Source organism: Melospiza melodia, chromosome 31, assembly GCF_035770615.1.
Source record: "Melospiza melodia melodia isolate bMelMel2 chromosome 31, bMelMel2.pri, whole genome shotgun sequence".
NCBI lineage: Eukaryota > Metazoa > Chordata > Aves > Passeriformes > Passerellidae > Melospiza > Melospiza melodia.
The window spans coordinates 3,004,533-3,024,574 of NC_086224.1; the positions used below are offsets into that span (position 1 = coordinate 3,004,533).

General features: G+C 60.8%; 3 protein-coding genes and 1 long non-coding RNA gene across 4 annotated transcripts; all 4 read left to right on the forward strand.

Annotated features, from left to right (window-relative positions):
• Positions 1-644: 644 nt before the first annotated feature.
• On the forward strand, positions 645-6,778 carry LOC134431274 (ras-related protein Rab-5B-like). Its single transcript, XM_063179254.1, is given in 6 exon segments — positions 645-807; positions 2,032-2,183; positions 4,293-4,347; positions 4,350-4,415; positions 5,468-5,557; positions 6,636-6,778. Coding segments are annotated over 6 exon segments (642 nt in total). The 3' UTR covers positions 6,752-6,778.
• A 460-nt stretch (positions 6,779-7,238) lies between these two features.
• On the forward strand, positions 7,239-8,801 carry LOC134431265 (uncharacterized). The gene is made up of 3 exons (XM_063179247.1): positions 7,239-7,245; positions 7,677-8,024; positions 8,055-8,801. The coding sequence occupies exons 1-3, from the start codon at positions 7,239-7,241 to the stop codon at positions 8,723-8,725; spliced, it is 1,026 nt and encodes a 341-aa protein (XP_063035317.1). The 3' UTR covers positions 8,726-8,801.
• Positions 8,802-12,509: 3,708 nt separating this feature from the next.
• Positions 12,510-17,435, forward strand: LOC134431266 (sulfite oxidase-like). Its single transcript, XM_063179248.1, is given in 11 exon segments — positions 12,510-13,081; positions 13,171-13,221; positions 13,276-13,366; positions 14,877-15,385; positions 15,387-15,633; positions 15,635-15,685; positions 15,687-15,901; positions 15,903-15,994; positions 15,997-16,052; positions 16,821-17,106; positions 17,262-17,435. Coding segments are annotated over 10 exon segments (2,139 nt in total). The 3' UTR covers positions 17,076-17,106; positions 17,262-17,435.
• A 753-nt stretch (positions 17,436-18,188) lies between these two features.
• On the forward strand, positions 18,189-19,806 carry LOC134431195 (uncharacterized). Its single transcript, XR_010030951.1, has 2 exons — positions 18,189-18,260; positions 18,576-19,806. It is a non-coding gene; the product is annotated as an uncharacterized LOC134431195 (long non-coding RNA).
• Positions 19,807-20,042: the final 236 nt, after the last annotated feature.

Consider the following 20,042-nt stretch of genomic DNA (forward strand, 5'->3'; position numbering starts at 1 on the left):
GATCCCGTCCCAGTGGTGTGACCCCATCCCAGTTGGGTTGTTCCCCATTCTGACCCCAGTGCTACCCTGTCCGTCTGCCCCCAGATGCGGTGCCATTGTGCCCAGCCCGTCCCAGTGTTCTGACCCCATCCCAGTTGGGGTGACCCCATCCCAGTGACCCCATCCCAGTGTTCTGACCCCATCCCAGTTGGGTTATCCCATCCCAGTTGAGTTGACCCTATCCCAGTTGGGTTGTCCCCCATTCTGACCCCGTGCCACCCTGTCCGTCTGTCCCAGGACCACGGTGCCATCACACCCAGCTTGTCCCCGTGTGCTGACCCCATCCCAGTTGGGTTATCCCAGTTGGGTTGATCCCATCCAGTTGGGTTGTCCCCCATGCTGACCCCATCCCAGCTGAGTTGATCCCATCCCAGTTGGTGTGACCCCATCGCAGTTGGGTTGTCCCCCATGCTGACCCCATCCCAGTTGGGTTGATCCCATCCCAGTTGGGTTATCCCAGTTGGGTTGACCCCAGTAGAGTTGACCCCATCCCAGTTGGGTTGTCCCCCATGCTGACCCCATCCCAGTTGGGTTGTCCCCCACGCTGACCCCGTGCCACCCTGTCCGTCTGTCCCAGGAGCGCGGTGCCAGCGCCCAGGCCGGCCATGGCCGCGCGTGGGGCCCAGCGGCCCAACGGGCACTCGCAGCCCAGTAAGATCTGCCAGTTCAAACTGGTGCTGCTGGGAGAGTCGGCCGTGGGCAAGTCCAGCCTGGTGCTGCGCTTCGTCAAGGGCCAGTTCCACGAGTACCAGGAGAGCACCATCGGCGGTGAGCCGGGATTGGGGATCCCAAAAGGATTTGGGGGATCCACAGGGGTCTGGGGTAGGATTTGGGGTGATCCCACAGGGATTTGGGGTGATGCCAGGTGGGATTTGGGGTGCAGGAAGGGCTTCGTCAAGGGCCAGTTCCACGAGTACCAGGAGAGCACCATTGGTGGTGAGCTGGGATTGGGGATCCCAAAAGGGATTTGGGGATCCTACAGGGATTTGGGGTGATCTCACAGGGATTTGGGGGATCCTACAGGGGTCTGGGGCTGTCCTGGGTGGGATTTGGGGTGATCCAGGTGGGATTTGGGGTGCAGGATGAGCTTTGTCAAGGGCCAGTTCCACGAGTACCAGGAGAGCACCATCGGTGGTGAGCCGGGATTGGAGATCCCAAAAGGGTCTGGGGATCCCAAAAGGGATTTGGGTGACCCCACAGGGGTCTGGGGCTGTTCTGGGTGGGATTTGGGGTGATGCCAGGTGGGATTTGGGGTGCAGGAAGGGCTTTGTCAAGGGCCAGCTCCACGAGTACCAGGAGAGCACCATCGGCGGTGAGCTGGGATTGGGGATCCCAAAAGGGATTTGGGGGATCCCACAGGGATTTGGGGGATCCCACAGGGATTTGGGGTGACCTCACAGGGATTTGGGTGATCTCACAGGGATTTGGGGGATCCCACAGGGATTTGGGGTGACCTCACAGGGATTTGGGGATCCCACAGGGGTCTGGGGCTGTCCTGGGTGGGACTTGGGGTGCAGGGAGAGCTTTTTGGGAGGGTTTGGGATGCCCTGAGCTGTCCCTGGGTGGGTTTGGGGACACAGTGATGGCTCTCTGGGTGGGTTGGTGACTCTGTGGTGACACTGGTGACGCTCTAGTGACACTGTCCCCTGTCCCCAGCGGCGTTCCTGACGCAGTCCGTCTGTCTGGCTGGGCTTGGGGTGCAATGGTGGCTCTGAGGGTGGGTTGGTGACACAGTGATGGCTCTGTGGCTGGGATGGTGACACTCTGAGGTGTCCTGGCCGTGTTGGTGACACTGGTGACGCTGTGGTGACCCTGTCCCCGTCCCCAGCGGCGTTCCTGATGCAGTCTGTCTGTCTGGCTGGGTTTGGGGTTCAGTGCTGTCTCTGTGGGTGGGATGGTGACACTCTGAGGTGTCCCTGGCTGGGTTGGTGACCCTGTGGTGGCTCTGTGGATGGGTTGGTGACACTCTGGTGGCCCTGTCCCTGTCCCCAGCGGCGTTCCTGACGCAGTCCGTCTGTCTGGACGACACCACGGTGAAGTTTGAGATCTGGGACACGGCGGGGCAGGAGCGCTACCACAGCCTGGCCCCCATGTACTACCGGGGGGCCCAGGCTGCCATCGTGGTCTACGACATCACCAACCAGGTCTGGGGGGTCCTGAGGGGCTTTGGGGGGGCCCTGAGGGGATTTGGGCGATTTGAGGGGGTCCTGAGGGGTTTTGGGGGGGTCCTGAGGGGATTTGGGCGATTTGAGGGGGTCCTGAGGGGTTTTGGGGGGGATTTGAGGAGGTTTTGGGGGGTTTCAGGGGCACTGCCAAGGGTCCAGGCGGCCATGGTGGTTTATGGCATCACCAACCAGGTCTGGGGGGGATTTGGGGGTCTCAGGGGGCTCCTGAGGGGATCTGGGGGGGCCCTGAGAGGATTTGGGGCGATTTGAGGGGGTCCTGAGGGGTTTTGGGGGGATTTGAGGGTCCTGAAGGGTTTTAGGGGTGGTCTCAGGGGGTACTACCAGGGAGCCCAGGCTGCCATCGTGGTCTACAACATCACCAACCAGGTCTGGGGGGATTTGGGGGTCTCAGGGGGGTCCTGGGGGGATTTGAGGGGGTCCTGGGTGGATCTCAGGGTATTTGAGGAGGGGTCTCAGGGATCTCAGTGGATATTTGGGGGGGGGGTCTCAGGCCCCAATTTCCCCCCTCAGGAAACGTTTGCCTGTGCCTGGGTGAAGGAGCTGCAGAGGGGTCTGGAATTCTCAGGGTTTTTGAGGAGGAGTCTCAGGGGATATTTGAGGAGGGGTCTCAGGGGATATTTGAGGAGGGGTCTCAGGAGTTTCAGGATATTTGGGAGGGGTCTCAGGCCCCAATCTCCCCTCCCAGGATATGTTTGCGCACACCCAGGGCTGGGTGAAGGAGCTGCAGGGGGGTCTGGGGATCTCAGGGGATTTGAGGAGGGGTCTCAGGGATCTCAGAGGATATTTGGGGAGGGGTCTCAGTGTATTTGGGGAGGGGTCTCAGCCCCAATTTCCCCTTTCAGGAGACGTTTGCCCGAGCCCGGGGCTGGGTGGAGGAGCTGTAGGGAGGTCTGGAATTCTCAGGGTTTTGAGGAGGGGTCTCAGGGGATATTTGAGGAGGGGTCTCAGGGATCTCAGGGATTTGAGGAGGGGTCTCAGGAGACATTTGGGGAGGGGTCTCGGGATATTTGGGGAGGGGTCTCAGTGTATTTGAGGAGGGGTCTCAGCCCCAATCCCCCTCAGGAGACGTTTGCCCGTGCCCGGGGCTGGGTGAAGAGCTGCAGGGGGGGCCTGGGGGTCTCAGGGGATATTTGGGGAGGGGTCTCAGTGTATTTGGGGAGGGGTCTCAGGGATCTCAGGGGATATTTGGGGAGGGATCTCAGGGTATTTGAGGAGGGGTCTCAGGGGATATTTGAGGAGGATCTCAGGGAATTTGAGAAGGAGTCTCAGGGGATATTTGAGGAGGGGTCTCAGTGTATTTGGGGAGGGGTCTCAGGGATCTCAGGGGATATTTGGGGAGGGTCTCAGGGATCTCAGGGGATATTTGGGGAGGGGTCTCAGGGATATTTGAGGAGGGATCTCAGGGAATTTGAGAAGGAGTCTCAGGGATATTTGAGGAGGGGTCTCGGGGGATATTTGGGGAGGGGTCTCGGGGATATTTGGGGAGAGGTCTCAGGGTATTTGAGGAGGGGTCTCAGTGTATTTGAGGAGGGGTCTCAGGCCCCAATTTCCCCCCTCAGGAAACGTTTGCCCGAGCCCAGGCCTGGGTGAAGGAGCTGCACAGGGGTCTGGGGTCTCAGGGTATTTGAGGAGGGGTCTCAGGGGATATTTGGGGAGGGGTCTCAGGGGTCTCAGTATATTTGAGGAGGGGTCTCAGCCCCAGTCCCCGCCAGGAAACCTTTGCCCGTGCCCGGGCTGGGTGAAGGAGCTGCAAGGGGGGTCTGGAATTCTCAGGGTTTTGAGGAGGGGTCTCAGTGTATTTGAGGAGGGGTCTCGGGGGATATTTGGGGAGGGGTCTCAGGGGATATTGAGGAGGGGTCTCAGCCCCAATCCCCCCCCAGGAAACCTTTGCCCGTGCCCGGGGCTGGGTGAAGGAGCTGCAGGGGGTCTGGGGATCTCAGGGGATTTGAGGAGGGGTCTCAGGGTATTTGAGGAGGGGTCTCGGGGGATATTTGGGAGGGGTCTCAGTGGATATTTGGGGAGGGGTCTCAGTGTATTTGGGGAGGGGTCTCAGCCCCAATCCCCCAGGAAACCTTTGCCCGTGCCCGGGGCTGGGTGAAGGAGCTGCAGCGCCAGGCCAGCCCAGCATCGTCATCGCCCTGGCTGGGAACAAGGCTGACCTGGCCAGCAAGAGGATGGTGGAGTACGAAGGTACGGGGGGATTTGGGGGATTTTGGGAAATTTTTGGATTTTTGGGACATTTGGGGGGATTTTGAGGATTTTGGGAACTTTTTGGAATTTTTGGGACATTTTGGGGGGATTTTTGAGGGATTTGGGGATTTTTTTGGGGATTTTGAGGGATTTTGTGGAATTTTGGGGGATTTTTGAGGGATTTTGGAGATTTTTTGGGGAATTTTGGGGGATTTTTGAGGGATTTTGGAAATTTTGGGGGGATTTTTGAGGGATTTTGGGAACTTTTTGGGATTTTTGGGACATTTTAGGGGGATTTTTGAGGGAGTTTGGGGATTTTTTGGGGAATTTTGGGGGATTTTTGAGGATTTTGGGAAATTTTGGGGGATTTCTGAGGGATTTTTGAGGGATTTTGGGAACTTTTTGGGGGGATTTTTGAGGGAGTTTGGGGATTTTTTGGGAATTTTGGGGGGATTTTTGAGGATTTGGGGAACTTTTGGGGGGATTTTTGGGGGGATTTTTGAGGGATTTTGGGGATTTTTTGGGGAATATTTTTTGAATTTTGGGGTTTTTTTTTGGGGGGGCAAGTTTGGAACTATTGGGAGATCTAGATATATTTTTTGGGGGGAATTTTTTGATGGTGCAGTACAAGGTATGGGGGGTTTGGGGAATTTGGAAATTTTTGGGTGGATTTAGGGGGCATTTCAGGATTTATTTGGGGAATTTTGGGGATTTGAGGAGATTTTTTGGGATTTTTTTGGAATTTTTGGGGGATTTGGGATTTTTTCAGGAGGAATTTTTGGATGGCGGAATACGAGGCATGGGAGGTTTGGGGAATTTTGGAAATTCTTGAAAAATTTTGGAATTTCTGGAGGAGTTTTTTTGGAAACGCGTGGAGTTTTGTCTAAGAATTTTTAGGGTTTTTCTTGGGAGTTTGTGGGGTTTTGGGGGAATTTTTGGGGAATTTTTTGAGGGTGTTTTTGGGGATTTTTCTGTGACTGTTCTGAGCAATTCTTGGAGGTTTTTTTGGGGGAATTTTGGGGTTTTTGATGAGTTTTTTCCCCTGCAGGAAGCCCAGGCCTACGCTGATGACAACAGCCTGCTCTTCATGGAGACCTCGGCCAAGACAGCCATGAATGTCAACGACCTCTTCCTGGCCATCGGTGGGTCTGGGGCTTTTGGGGGGTCCTGAGGGGGTTTTGGGGGTCCTGAGGGTTTTAGGGCTGTTTCAATGATGTTTTGTGGGGGTTTTGGGGTTTTTGGGGGTCCTGAGGAGTTTTTGGGGCTGTTTCAATGATATTTTGTGGGGGTTTTGGGGGGTTCTGAGGGATTTTTGGGGGGTCCTGAGGGGTTTTGGGCTGTTTCAGAGGAGTTTTGGGGGGGTGTTTGGGGGGTCCTGAGGGGTTTGTGGGGTTTTTGGGGGTTCTGAGGGGTTTTGGGCTGTTTCAGAGGAGTTTTGTGGGGGTTTTTGGGGGTTCTGATGGGTTTGTGGGGGCTGTTTCAATGATGTTTTGTGAGATTTTTGGGGGGTCCTGAGGGGTTTTTGGGGGGTCCTGAGGGGCTTTGAGGTTCTGAGCTTGCCCCATTTCCAAACCAAATGATTCAGAATCATCTCAAACCATCCCAAACCATCCCAAATGATCCCAAACCATCCCAAATGATCCCAAACCATCCCAAATAACCCAAAACCATCCAAAGGATCTGAAATGATTCCAAATCTCCTAAAATAACCCCAAATGATCCCCAGACCATCCCAAACCACCCCAAATCACCTTAAATAACCCCAAACCATCCTGGACCATCCCAAATAACCCCAAATCACCCCAAACCATCCCAAATCCCCTTAAATAGCCCCAAATAACCCCAAACCACCCCAAATGATCCCAATCCATCCTAAACGATCCTAAATCACCCCAAAGCATCCCAAATCACCTTCAATAACCCAAATGATCACAAACCATCCCAAACCACCCCAAATGATCCCAAACCATCCTAAATAACCCCAAACCATCCCAAATTATCCCAAAACCATCCTAAATAACCCCCAAACCATCCAAATAACCCCAAACCATCCCAAACCATCCCAAACAACCCCTAACCATCCCAAATGATCCCAAACCACCCAGAATAACTCCAAAGCACCCCAAATGATCCCAAATTACCCCAAAGCACCCCAAATGACCCCAAACCACCCCAAATGACCCCAAAGCACCCCGAATGACCATGAGTTTCCCGTTGCAGCCAAGAAGCTGCCAAAGACGGAGCCGCAGAGCACGAGCGGGGCCGGGGGCCGGGGCCGGGGCGTGGACCTGAGCGAGCAGAGCCCGCAGGGCCGCGGGCAGTGCTGCAGCAACTGAGGGATCCACGGGATCCACTGGGATCTGAGCTGGATCTGAGCTGGGATCCAGCCCAAACCCAGCCAGGATCCACCAGGATTGAACCAGAGCCCGCAGGGCCGCGGGCAGTGCTGCAGACTGAGGGATCCACAGGATCCACTGGGATCTGAGCTGGGATCCACTGGGATCTGAGCTGGGATTGAACCCAGATCCACCAGGATTGAACCCAGAGCCCGCAGGGCCGCGGGCAGTGCTGCAGCAACTGAGGATCCACTGGGATCTGAGCTGGGATCTGAGCTGGGATTGAACCCAGATCCACCAGGATTGAACCCAGACCCAGCCAGGATCCAGCAGGATTGAACCCAGAGCCCGCAGGGCCGCGGGCAGTGCTGCAGCAACTGAGGGATCCACTGGGATCCAGGTCAAATCCAGCCAGGATCCACTGGGATCGACCCAGGATCACAACCAGGACCCACCAGGACTGAGCCCAGAGCCCCCCAGCAGGGCCATGGGCAGTGCTGGAGGAACTGAGGGATCTGCTGGGATCCAGCCCAGATCCAGCTGGGATCACAGCCAAGATTGAGCCCAAATCCAGCCCAAACCCAGCCAGGATCCACCAGGATTGAACGCAGATCCACCAGGATTGACCCCAGATCCAGCAGGGCCGTGGGCAGTGCTGCAGCAACTGAGGGATCCATGGGATCAGAGCTGGGATCCAGCCCAAACCCAGCCAAGACTGAATCTGATCCAGCCAGGACCCACCAGGACTGAGCCCAGAGCCCCCCAGCAGGGGCTGTGGGCAGTGCTGGAGGAACTGAGGGATCTGCTGGGATCCAGCCCAGATCCAGCTGGGATCCAGCCCAGGTCCAGCTGGGATCCAGCCCAGGTCCAGCTGGGATCCAGCCAAGACTGAGCCCAAACCCAGCCAGGATCCCCCAGGACTGAGCCCAGCTCCAGCTCCCAGGGCCACAGCCAGTGCTGGAGCAGCTGAGGGATCCAGCCCAGACCTCAGCCTGGATCCCACCAGATCCCAGCTCCACCTCGGGACTCTCCCTGAGCTCTCTCCCAGCACTTTTTGAATCTTCCAAAGCTCCACCTCGGCGCCAGATCCCTCCTGGCTCCTCCAGAACCTTCCTGGGTCCTCCAGACCCCACCTGGACCTTCCAGGCTCCACCAGGGTCCTCCAGATCCCTCCTGGCTCCTCCAGATCCCACCTGGACCTTCCAGGCTCCACCAGGGTCCTCCAGATCCCTCCTGGATCCTCCAGATCCTGCCCAGCTCCACCAGATCCCTCCTGGCTCCACCAGGCCCCACTTGGATCTACCTGGACCTTCCAGATTTCACCCGGATCCTCCAGATCCTTCCTGGATCCTCCACATCTCTCCTGGATCCTCCAGATCCCACCAGGATCCTCCAGATCCTTCCTGGCTCCACCAGATCCCTCCTGGACCTTCCAGATCCCACCTGGACCTTCCAGATGTCACACAGGTCCTTCAGATCCCTCCTGGGTCCCCCAGAAGTCACACAGATGCTCCAGACTCCACCAGGATCCTCCAGATCCCACCTGGATCCTCCACACTTCTCCTGGATCCTCCAGATCTCACACAGATCCTCCAGACTCCACCAGGATCCTCCAGATCCCTCCTGGACCTTCCAGACTCCACCAGACCCCCCAGATCCCTCCTGGATCCTCCAGATCCCACCTGGACCTTCCAGATTTCACACGGATCCTTCAGATCCCACCTGGATCCTCCAGACTCCGTCAGGATCCTCCAGATCCCTCCAGGCTCCACCAGATCCCTCTTGGATTCACCAGGTCCCTCCTGGCTCCACCAGCCCCTCCTGGATCCCTCAGATCTCCTCAGATCCCTCTCTGGTGGCACCGTGTCCAGGACTGGACTCTCGGGACCCCGCGGGGCCTCGGACGCTTGGACACCCCCAGATCCCCCCTGGACACCCCCAGATTCCTCCAGATCCCTCCTAGATCCACCTTGACCCCGGGATTTGGGTGGTCCCAGGAGGTCCCCAGGGGTCTCTGGGGGGTTTTGGTTGCTCCCATGGATCCCTCCTGGATCCCCCCCAGGTCCTCCTGGATCCCAGGATCTGGGGGTCCCAGAGCCCCCTGTGGATCCCTCGTGGACACCCCCAGATCCTCCTGGATCCCCCCCAGATTCCTCCAGATCCCTCCTAGATCCACCTTGACCCTGGGATTTGGGGGTCCCAGGAGCCCCCTGGGGGTCTCTGGGGGGTTTTGGTGGGACAGGAGCTGTGGTGGCACCGTGTGAGAGCCCAAGTGCTTGGGGACACTGAGGGGACACTGAGGGGACACTGCTGTGGGAGCTGGGGTGGCTTTGTTGGGATGTCCCCATGGTCACCCTGGCCATGGTCACTCCACAGGGGTGTCCCCTCAGTGTCCTCAGCCATGGTCACCTCCCAGGGATGTCCCCTGAATGATCCTGGCCATGGTCACTCCACAGGGGTGTCCCCTCAGTGTCCTCAGCCATGGTCACCCCCCAGGTGACGTCCCCCAGGTGGTCCCAATGGTGGCCTCGATGTCCCCTCAATGATCCCAGTGATGACCACAATGTCCCCTCAGTGGTCCAGTGGTGGCCATGATGTCCCCCACGCGTCCCAGCCATGGTGGCCCTCCAGGTGACGTCCCCAGGTGGTGCCAGTGGTGGCCTTGATGTCCCAGCCATGGTGGCCCCAATGTCCCCTCAATGATCCTGGTGGTGGCCTCAATGTCCCCCAGGTGACATCCCCCAGCTCGTCCCAGTGGTGGCCTTGATGTCCCCTCAGTGGTGGCCACAATGTCCCCAGGTGTTCCCAGCCATGGTGGCCTCAATGTCCCCTCAATGTCCCCTCAATGTCCCCTCTGTGGTGGCCCAATGTCCCCTCAGTGTCCCCTCAATGTCCACTCTCTGGTGGCCCCAATGTCCCCTCTGTGGTGGCCCCGATGTCCCCTCAGTGTCCCCTCAATGTCCCTCTGTGGTGGCCCCAATGTCCCCTCAATGTCCCCTCTGTGGTGGCCCCGATGTCCCCTCAGTGTCCCCTCAATGTCCCCTCTGTGGTGGCCCCAATGTCCCCTCAATGTCCCCTCTGTGGTGGCCCCGATGTCCCCTCAGTGTCCCCTCAATGTCCCTCTGTGGCGGCCCCGATGTCCCCTCAATGTCCCTCTGTGGTGGCCCCAATGTCCCCTCAGTGTCCCCTCAATGTCCCCTCTGTGGTGGCCCCGATGTCCCCTCAGCAGTCCCAGTGGTGGCCTCGATGTCCCAGGTGTCCCCAGCCGTGGTGGCCCCAATGTCCCCTCTGTGGTGGCCTCGATGTCCCCAGGTGTTCCCAGCCAGGGCCACCCCTCGGGTGTCCCCAGTCCCCTCCCAGTGTCCCCAGTTTGTCCCTGTCCCTCTTTGCCCTTCACGCTCAGACGTGCCCTGGCTCTGTCCCCGTGTCCCCAGGGTTGGCAGTGAGGGGACAGCGAGGGGACAGCGAGGGGACAGTGAGGGGACAGCAGGGCCACCCCCTGCCCTTTGTCCCTTTGTCCTTGTCCCTTCTGCGCCCTCGGTGTCCCCAACCCTGTCCAGGGGACACCTGGGGTGCTGCCACCCCAGTGGGGACACCCCAAAATTTGGGACAGCCCAAAGTGGTGGCACCTGAGAATTTGGGGACACCCCGACTTGGGACACCCAGAATTGTCCCCTCGGGCACGGGGGGTGGCAGCTGTGGGGTGGAGGGAGCCGGTCCCGGATGAAGCCCCTGGGGACACCTTGGGGACATTCTGGGGACACCTTGGGGACATTCCCAGAGCCACCTTGGGGACATTCCTGGGCCCACCTTGGGGACATTCTGGGGACACCTTGGGGACATTCCCAGAGCCACCTTGGGGACATTTCCAGGGCCACCTTGGGGACATTCTGGGGACACCTTGGGGACATTCTGGGGCCACCTTGGGGACATTCTGGGCACACCTTGGGGACATTCCCAGGGCACCTTGGGGACATTCCCAGAGCCACCTTGGGGACATTCCCAGAGCCACCTTGGGGACATTCTGGGGACATTCCTACTGTTCCAGAGCCTCTGGACTTGGTGACATTGGTGTCCCCAGGGTGGTGACAGAGCCCGCTGGGTCCTTGCCCTGTCCCCACCCCTGGGGACACCTTGGGGACACTCCCAGGGACACTCCCAGGGCCATCTTGGGACACCTTGGGACACTCCCAGGGACAACTCCCAAGGCCACCTTGGGGACACCTCAGGGCCATTCCCAGGGACACTTTTGGGACACTCCCAGGTTCATCTTGGGGACACTCCCAAGGCCACCTTGGGACACTCCCAGGGCCACCTCAGGGCCACCTTGGGGACATTCCCGGGTCCACCTTGGGGACCACTTGGGGACATTCCAGGGCCACCTCAGGGCCACCTTGGGGACATTCCTGGGACACTTTGGGACATTCCTGGGGCCACCTTGAGGCCATTTTGGGGACATTCTCAGGGCCACCTTGGGACACCTGAGGGCCATTCCTGGGGCCACCTTGGGGACACTTAGGGGACATTCCCGGGCCACCTCAGGGCCACCTTGGGACACTGGGGACATTCCCGGGGCCACCTTGGGGACACTGCCAGGCCACCTTGAGGCCACTTTGGGGACATCCCGGGGCCACCTTGGGGACATTCCCAGGGCCACCTGAGGCCACTTTGGGGACATTCCCAAGGCCACTTTGGGGACATTCCCGGGGCCACCTTGGGGACATTCCCGGGCCACCTTGGGGACATTCCCAGTGCTCAAAGCCTCTGCACTTGGTGACATCGCTGTCCCCAAAGTGGTGACCCCACAACGGTGACACCGCAGCTCCTGCCACCTTTTGTTTTATTTTATTTCCTTTTTTTTTTTTTTCTCCTTTTTTTTCCCGTTTTTTCTCTCTTTTTCCGCCTTTTCCCCTCGGATTTTCTTCTCTCCTCGGTCGTTTCCGTGTTTTTTTCTCCTCGCTTTGGAAGCTCCTCCCTCGCCGTGAAATAACAATCGTGGTGGCCACACCCTCGGGGCGCTTGATTTACCGTGTATTTAATGTAAAGTAAAAAAAAAAAACAACAAGGACAAAAAAAAAAAAACCAGGAAAAATCCCAAAAAAAGCGAAAAATTCCCAACTTTTTGTGTGCCAAGGGAGGGGACAGGCGACAACACCGGCGCCACCCGGTGCCAGCAGCCGCTGCTAGCTCGCAGCCCTACCCTGATAACGCTTATCAGAGTTCACAGCTGCCTGCTGGCTCCTATTTTTTTTCCCGGTTTTTTCCTTTTTTCCCGTTTTTTTTTCCCCCAAATTCCAGCGGGAATTTCGGGCTGCGCTGCCCCTTTAAATCCGCGGGGCCGCTTGAAGACCCCCGGTGGTTGGCGTGTGTTGCCGTTTTAAACCGGCGGTGGTGGGGCCCACCCTGAGCGAGGCCACGCCCACTGGGCCCCCGTTAAAGTAAACAGGGGGGCGTGGCCAGGCAAGTCGCGCTCTCCTCGAGGCCACGCCATCGCCCCCCTCTTAAAGGGGCCGCGCCCACGGCGACATCGCGGGACCTGGAACCGTTACGCAGGTGCGCGGCGGGGACAACCGGGAGCGGGAACAACCGGGAGAGGGAAAACCGGGATGGGAACAGGGCGGGAAAACCGGATCGGGGTGGGGCTGAGGGAGGGAAAAGCGGGAACCCGTTGGGGCTGCGAGAAAACAACGGTGACCGGGAGGCGGTTTGGGGACAACCGGGGTGGCCTCGGCCTACGGCGGGGACAACCGGGACCGGGATGGGCTGGGGAGGGGAGAACCGGAGCCGGGATAGCGGCTGGGGAGGGGAGAACCGGGACCGGGATGGCGGCGGGGAAAGTGAAAATCGGAACCGGATGGAGCTGGGGGAGGGACAACGGGGACCGGATGGAACTGGGAAAAAACCGGAACAACCGGGCAGGGACAACGGGACCAGGATGGGGTTGGGGAGGGGACAACCGGACCGGGATGGCGCTGGAGCAGGAAAAACGGGACCGGGATCGGGACAGGGTTGGGGAGGGGACAACCGGACCGAGCGGGCTGGGGACAACGGGGACCGGGATGGAGCTGGAAACACCGGGACCAACCGGCACCGACTGGGTGGGGACACACCGGGCACCGGGCTGGGAACGGTGCTGGGGTCACGGAAGGGCAGAAGCGCAGCGGAAACCGAGCGCGGTTGTGTCGCAGCAGAGCCGCTGATTTTCGCTTTCCCCGGCAGCGCCACCGGAGCCGTTTCCCGGTACCCGGTGTCCGGTGCCCGCCCCAGCCGCGCTCTCCGTCCCGCCGCCGCCGCCGCGATGCTGCTGCTCCGGGCCATGGCCGGCCGCAGGTAGGAACGGGGGCTCCCGGTGTCCCCCCGGTATCCCCCCGGTGTCCCCCCGGTGTCCCGGGGCCGCTGTGACCCCGCTGTCCCCGCAGGCTCCTGCCGCTGATGCGGCTGCCCCGCGGCTGCTCCCGGTTGGCCCGCCGGTAGCGCGGCCCCGGAGGGACACCGGGAAGCGACACCGGGGGGACACCGGGAAGGGAACCCGGGGGACACCGAGGAGCGGCACCGGTGCTGGCGGCGCTGCTCGGGCTCGGCGTCGTTGTGGCCTACGGAGAGCGGCGGCGGAGGGTGAGCGACACCGGGGGCGGTGGCACCGGGAGGGGCGGCGCAGCTCGGGGTCCGTCCCCGTGCCGGGGACACCGGGGTGGGGTTGGATCCCGGCGGGAGGCGGCACCGGAGGGGCGGATCCCGGGGAGAGGTGACACCGGGACAGCGGGAACGGAGGGGGGGTGGCACCGGGGGTGGATCCCGGGGGAAGGGGGTGGCACCGGGACAGCGGAACCCAGAACGGGGGTGGTGGCACCAGGGGAAAAGGTGGCACCGGGAAAGGATCCCGAGCAGGGGGTGACACCGGGACCGGGGTGACACCGGGACAGCGGGAACCCAGAACCGGGGTGGCACCAGGAGCGGGGCATCCCGAGGCAGGGTGACACCGGACAGAGGAATCCGGGACAGGGTGACACCAGGAAAGGGACATCCTGGGACGGGGTGGCACCGGGGAAGGATCCCGGGGGCGGGGGGGTGACACCGGACAGGGAGATCCTGGAGCGGAGGTGACACCGGGACAGGGGTGACACCGGGACAGAGGATCCGGGGCAGGGGTGACACGGGGGCAGAGGAATCCGGACAGGGGTGACACCGGGGCGGAGGTGACACCGGGACACCGTGATCCCGGGGCGGGGTGACACCGGACAGGGGTGACACCGGCACAGGAAGATCCGGGGCAGGGGTGACACGGGGACAGCGGGATCCGGGGGCAGGGGGTGACACCGGGATAGAGGAATCCAGGACAGGATGACACCGGGACAGGGTGACACGGGGGTGGAGGTGACACCGGGACAGGGTGACACGGGGGTGGAGGTGACACCGGGACAGGAGGATCCTGAAGAGGAGTTGAACACCGGGACGGGGGCATCCCGGGACAGCGGGATCCCGGCAAAGGGGGTGACACCGGGACAGGGGTGACACCAGGAAGAGAGATCCTGAAGCGGGGCTGATACCGGGACAGGGGGATCCCGGGCAGGGGTGACACCGGGACAGAAGCGGGGTGACACCGGGACATCGGGATCCCGGACAGGAAGATCCTGAGCAGGTGTGACACCGGGACAGGGTATCCGGGGACAGGGTGACACCGGGACACAGGGTGACACCGGGACTGAGGGATCGGGACAGGGTGACACCAGCACAGCGGGATCTCGGGGCAGAGGTGACACCAGGACAGGGGTGACACCAGCACCAGGAGATCGTGGGGAGGGGTGACACCGGGACAAGGGTGAAACCGGGACAGAGTGATCCCGGGCAGGGGTGACACCGGGACAGGAGCGGGGGGTGACACCGGGACACCGGGATCCCGGACAAGGGTGACACCGGGACAGGGGTGACACCGGGACAGGGGTGACACCGGGACACCGGGCAGGGTTACACCAGAACAGCGGGATACGGGGGCAGGGGTGGCACCGGGATCCAGGACAGGGTGACACCGGGATCCCGGGCGCGGGTGACACCGGGACAGGGAGATAGAGGACCGGGGTGACACCGGGATCACGGCTGGGTCCCGCTGACCCTCCGGTGCCCGCAGACCGCCCAGGCCGCCCAGGCCGCCCCCGCCCCGCCGTTCCCCCGTTACACGCGGGCGGAGGTGGCGCAGCACCGCACCCCGGCGGATCGCGTGTGGGTCACCTACGGCACCGACGTGTTCGACGTTACCGAATTCGTGGAGCTGCACCCGGGGGGACCGGACAAGATCCTGCTGGCGGCCGGGGGGGCCCTGGAGCCTTTCTGGGCTCTCTACGCCGTGCACAGCCAGCCCCACGTCCTGGAGCTGCTCCGCGACTACAAAGTGGGCGAGCTGAGCCCCGAGGAGGCGGCGCCGCCGCCGGCGGACAGCGCGGACCCGTTCGCCGGGGACCCCCCGCGCCACCCCGCGCTGCGGGTGAACAGCTCGAAGCCTTTCAACGCCGAGCCGCCCCCGGAGCTGCTCACGCAGAGCTTCCTGACGCCCAACGAGCTCTTCTTCACCCGCAACCACCTCCCGGTGCCCGCCGTGGAACCGGCGTCCTACCGGCTGCGCGTGGAGGGGCCCGGCGGTCCGCGCGTTGTCGCTGTCGCTGTCGGAGCTGCGGCGGCGCTTCCCGAAGCACGAGGTGACGGCCACGCTGCAGTGCGCCGGTAACCGGAGGTCCGAGATGAGCCGGGTCCGCCCGGTCAAAGGCCTGGCTGGGGATATCGGTGCCATCAGCACGGCGCGCTGGGGCGGGGCGCGGCTCCGGGACGTGCTGCTGGCCGCCGGTGTCCGCGACGGCGCCGAGAACGGCGAGTGGCACGTGTGCTTCGAAAGGGCTGGACGCGGACGCTTCGGGGACGCCGTACGGAGCGTCCATCCCGTTTAAAACGGGCGCTGAGCGCCGACGCCGAGGTGCTGCTGGCGTACGAGATGAACGGGCGGGAGCTGCCCCGGGATCACGGCTTCCCGGTGCGCGTGGTGGTGCCCGGCGTGGTCGGGGCGCGGAGCGTGAAGTGGCTGCGGAGCGTGGCGGTGTCGCCCGAGGAGAGCCCGAGCCACTGGCAGCAGAACGACTACAAGGGCTTCTGTCCGTCCGTGGATGGATTCCGTGGATTTCCGGGCCGCGCCCGCCATCCAGGAGCTGCCGGTGCAGTCGGCGATCACCGAGCCCCGGCCCGGAGCGGCCGTGCCGCCGGGGAGCTGACGGTGAAGGGATACGCGTGGAGCGGAGGAGGAAGGGAGGTGGTCAGGGTGAGTGGGGAAAGGGAGGGGAAAAATGGGGTGGGGCAAAGGGAAGGAACGGGAGGGCGGGGGGGAAATGGGGTGGAGGGAAAGGGGAGAGGGGAATGGGGCAAGGATGGGAAATGGGGATGGGAATGAAATGGGGAGTGGGGGAATGGGGTGGGGGGAAAGGGGAGAGGGGGAAATGGGGTGGGGTGGAGAATGGGGATGGGAGAAAGGGGAACGGGGATGGGGGGAAATGGGGGTGGGGAAAATGGGAACGAGAATGGGGAAATGGGGTGGGAGAATGGGGATGGGGGAGAGGGGAACGGGGATGGGGGAAATGGGGTGAGGAAAATGGGGCAAGGATGGGGAATGGGGATGGGAATGGAAATGGGGAATGGGGGAATGGTGGTGGGGGGAAAAATGGGGTGGGGGGAAAGGGAACGGGAATAGGGTGGGCAAATGGGAATGGGATGGGGAATGGGGTGGGAAAAATGGATAGGAAAAGGAGGATGGATGGGAACAATGGGGATGGGAGAGTGGGATGGGGCAAAGGAGATTGGGGGAAAATGGGGATGAGAAATGGGGTAGGAATGGGGCAGGACGGGAAACGGGGATGGGGAGAAATGGAGGGAGTGGGGTGGGGGATAGGATGAGGGAACGGGACGGGGTGGAAAAAACGGGGGAAAGGGAGAGGTGTCGCTGGACAGCGGCCAGATGCGGCCTCAACGCCAATTAACTAACGCTAATTAACACTAATTAGCCATCTGCACGGTAATTATCTCTGTCTCACAGGTGGACGTGTCGCTGGACGGGGGCCGGACGTGGCGCGAGGCCGAGCTGGGCCCGCGGCCGGAGCGGGGCCGGGGCTGGGCCTGGGCGCTGTGGGAGCTGCGGGCGCCGGTGCCCGCGGGGGCGCGGCTGGAGATCGTCTGCAAGGCCGTGGACCGCAGCTACAACGTCCAGCCCGACACCGTGGGGCCCATCTGGAACCTGAGAGGGGTCCTGAGCAACGCCTGGCACCGCGTCCCCGTCACCGTCACCAAGTGAGGGACATCCTTGGGGACATCAGGGTATTGAGGCTTTGGGCTTTGGGGACATTGGGGACATCAGAGGTGCAACCCGGACACCGTGGGGCCCATCTGGAACCTGCGCGGGGTCCTGAGCAACGCCTGGCACGGGTCAGTGTCACCGTCACCAAGTGAGGGACATCCTTGGGGACATCAGGGTATTGAGGCTTTGGGGCTTTGGGGACATTGGGGACATCAGAGGTACAACCCGACACCGTGGGGCCCATCTGGAACCTGCGCGGGGTCCTGAGCAACGCCTGGCACCGGGTCAGTGTCACCGTCACCAAGTGAGGGACATCCTTGGGACATCAGGGTATTGAGGCTTTGGGGTATTGGGGACACTGGGACATTGGGGACATTGGGGACATAGCAGGGACATTGGGGACACTGGGGACACCAGGGACACACAATGTCCAACCGACACCGTGGGGCCCATCTGGAACCTGAGAGGGGTCCTCAGCAACGCCTGGCACCGGCTCAGTGTCACCATCACCAAGTGAGGACACCAGGACATTGGGGACATCGGGGACACAGCAGGGACGTTGGGGACATCAGAGGTACGACATCCAACCCGACACCGTGGGGCCCATCTGGAACCTCAGAGGGGTCCTGAGCAACGCCTGGCACCACGTCACCGTCACCAAGTGAGGGACACCAGGACATTGGGGTATTGGGGCTTTGGGGACATTGGGGACACAGCAGGGACATTGGGACACTGGGGACAGACACCAGGGACGTCAGAGCTACAACATCCAACCGACACCGTGGGGCCCATCTGGAACCTGCTCAGCAACGCCTGGCACCGGCTCAGTGTCACCGTCACCAAGTGAAGGACATTGGGGTGTTGGGGACATTGGGGTATTGGGGACATCGGGACACAGCAGGGACATTGGGGACATTGGGGTATTGGGGACATTGGGGTGTTGGGACATTGGGGTGTTGGGGACATTGGGGTATTGGGGACATTGGGGTATTGGGGACATCGGGGACATTGGGGTATTGGGGACATTGGGGACATTGGGGTGTTGGGGACATTGGGGTGTTGGGGACATTGGGGTATTGGGGACATCGGGGGTATTGGGGACATCGGGGACACAGCAGGGACATCGGGGACATTGGGGACATCGGGGTATTGGGGACATCGGGGACATTGGGGACATCAGAGGTACGACATCCAACCGGACACTGTGGGGCCCATCTGAACCTGAGCAAGGCCTGGCACGGGGTCAGCGTCACCGTCACCAATGTGAGGGACGCTGTCACCTGGACATCGGGGCATTGGGGACATCGGGGACGTCAGGTACAGCAGGACATCGGGACGTTGGGGACATCTGGAACCTGCGCGGGGTCCTGAGCAACGCCTGGCACTGGGTCCCTCACCTGTCACCAAGTGAGGGACATCATCAGGGCCTTGGGGACATTGGGGTGTGGGGGACATTGGGGACATCGGGGACACAGCAGGGACATTGGGACATCAGAGGTACAATGTCCAACCCGACACCGTGGGGCCCATCTGGAACCTGAGCAAGGCCTGGCACTGGCTCAGTGTCACCGTCACCTGCCGAGGGACATCGGGGACATCGGGGACATCCGGGACCTGCACAGGGTCCTCAGCAAGGCCTGGCACTGGCTCAGTGTCACCGTCACCTGCTGAGGGACCCTGGGGACATCAGGGATCCCTGGAGATCAATGGGATGTGTGGAACCTAAAGGGTTCCATGGCTTCAAAGAGTCCTGCAGACCCCAAAGTGTCCTACAGACCCCAAAATGTCCTAGAGACCCCAAAATGTCCTAGAGACCCTAAAATGTCCTAGAGACCCCCAAGAGTCCTACAGACCCCAAAATGTCCTACAGACCCTAAAATATCCTAGAGACCTTAAAATGTCCTACAGACCCCAAAGTGTCCTAGAGACCCTAAAATGTGCTAGAGACCCCAAAGAGTCCTGCAGACCCCAATGGGTTCCATGGCCCAAAGTGTCCTAGAGACCCTAAAATGTGCTAGAGACCCCAAAGAGTCCTGCAGACCCCAATGGGTTCCATGGCCCCAAAGTGTCCTAGAGACCCTAAAATGTGCTAGAGACCCAAAGAGTCCTGCAGACCCCAATGGGTTCCATGGCCCCAAAGTGTCCTAGAGACCCTAAAATGTGCTAGAGACCCCAAAAGATCCTGCAGACCCCAAAGTGTCCTATGGACCCCAAAGAGTCCTGCAGACCCCAAAATGTCCTGCAGACCCCCATGGGTTCCATGGCCCCAAAATGTCCTACAGACCCCAAAATGTCCTGCAGACCCCAAAGTGCCCTGCAAACCCCAAAAGGTCCTACAGACCCTAAGGATTCCATGGCCCCAAAGTGCCCTTACAGACCCCAATGGGTTCTATAGACCCAAAATGTCCTGCAGACCCCAAATGTCCTGCAGACCCCCAGCTTCTATTGACCCCAAAAGGTTCCACAGACCCCAAAAGGACTTTATGACCCCAAAAGGATTTTATAGACCCCAAAGAATCCACAGACCCCAAAAGGTTTTATGGCCCCTCAAAGGATTTTATGGCTCCCTAAAAGATTTTATGGACTCCAAAAGATTTTATGGACTCCAGAGGATTTTAATGAACCCCAAAGGGTTCTGGTGACCCCAAAGATTTCTGCGGCCCGAAGGATCCTGCGGGCTCCTGCAGCCCCACAGCTCGAAGGTCAGCAGGGTTTTATGGCCCCCACACTTTATGGCCTCAGGTTTTATGGCCTCGGGGATTTATGGCCCCGGTTTTTACACCCCGATGTGTGAAAGTGCCTCCTGCCATAAAGATTTGGGAACTTTTATGGGTTCGGTGCCTTCCTGGGGCAGTGAGGGCGGGGGGGGGATGGGGGGTGGGGGCGGTTCTGGGACCCCCTGACCCTATAGGGACCAATGGGACCCCAGACCCTATAGGGACCTATGGGACCCCTGACCCTATA

Coding starts and splice junctions, on each gene's coding strand:
- LOC134431265 (XM_063179247.1), top strand. Junction 8,025..8,054: donor CCAGCTCCACCAGATCCCTC/CTGGCTCCACCA, acceptor ACTTGGATCTAC/CTGGACCTTCCAGATTTCAC.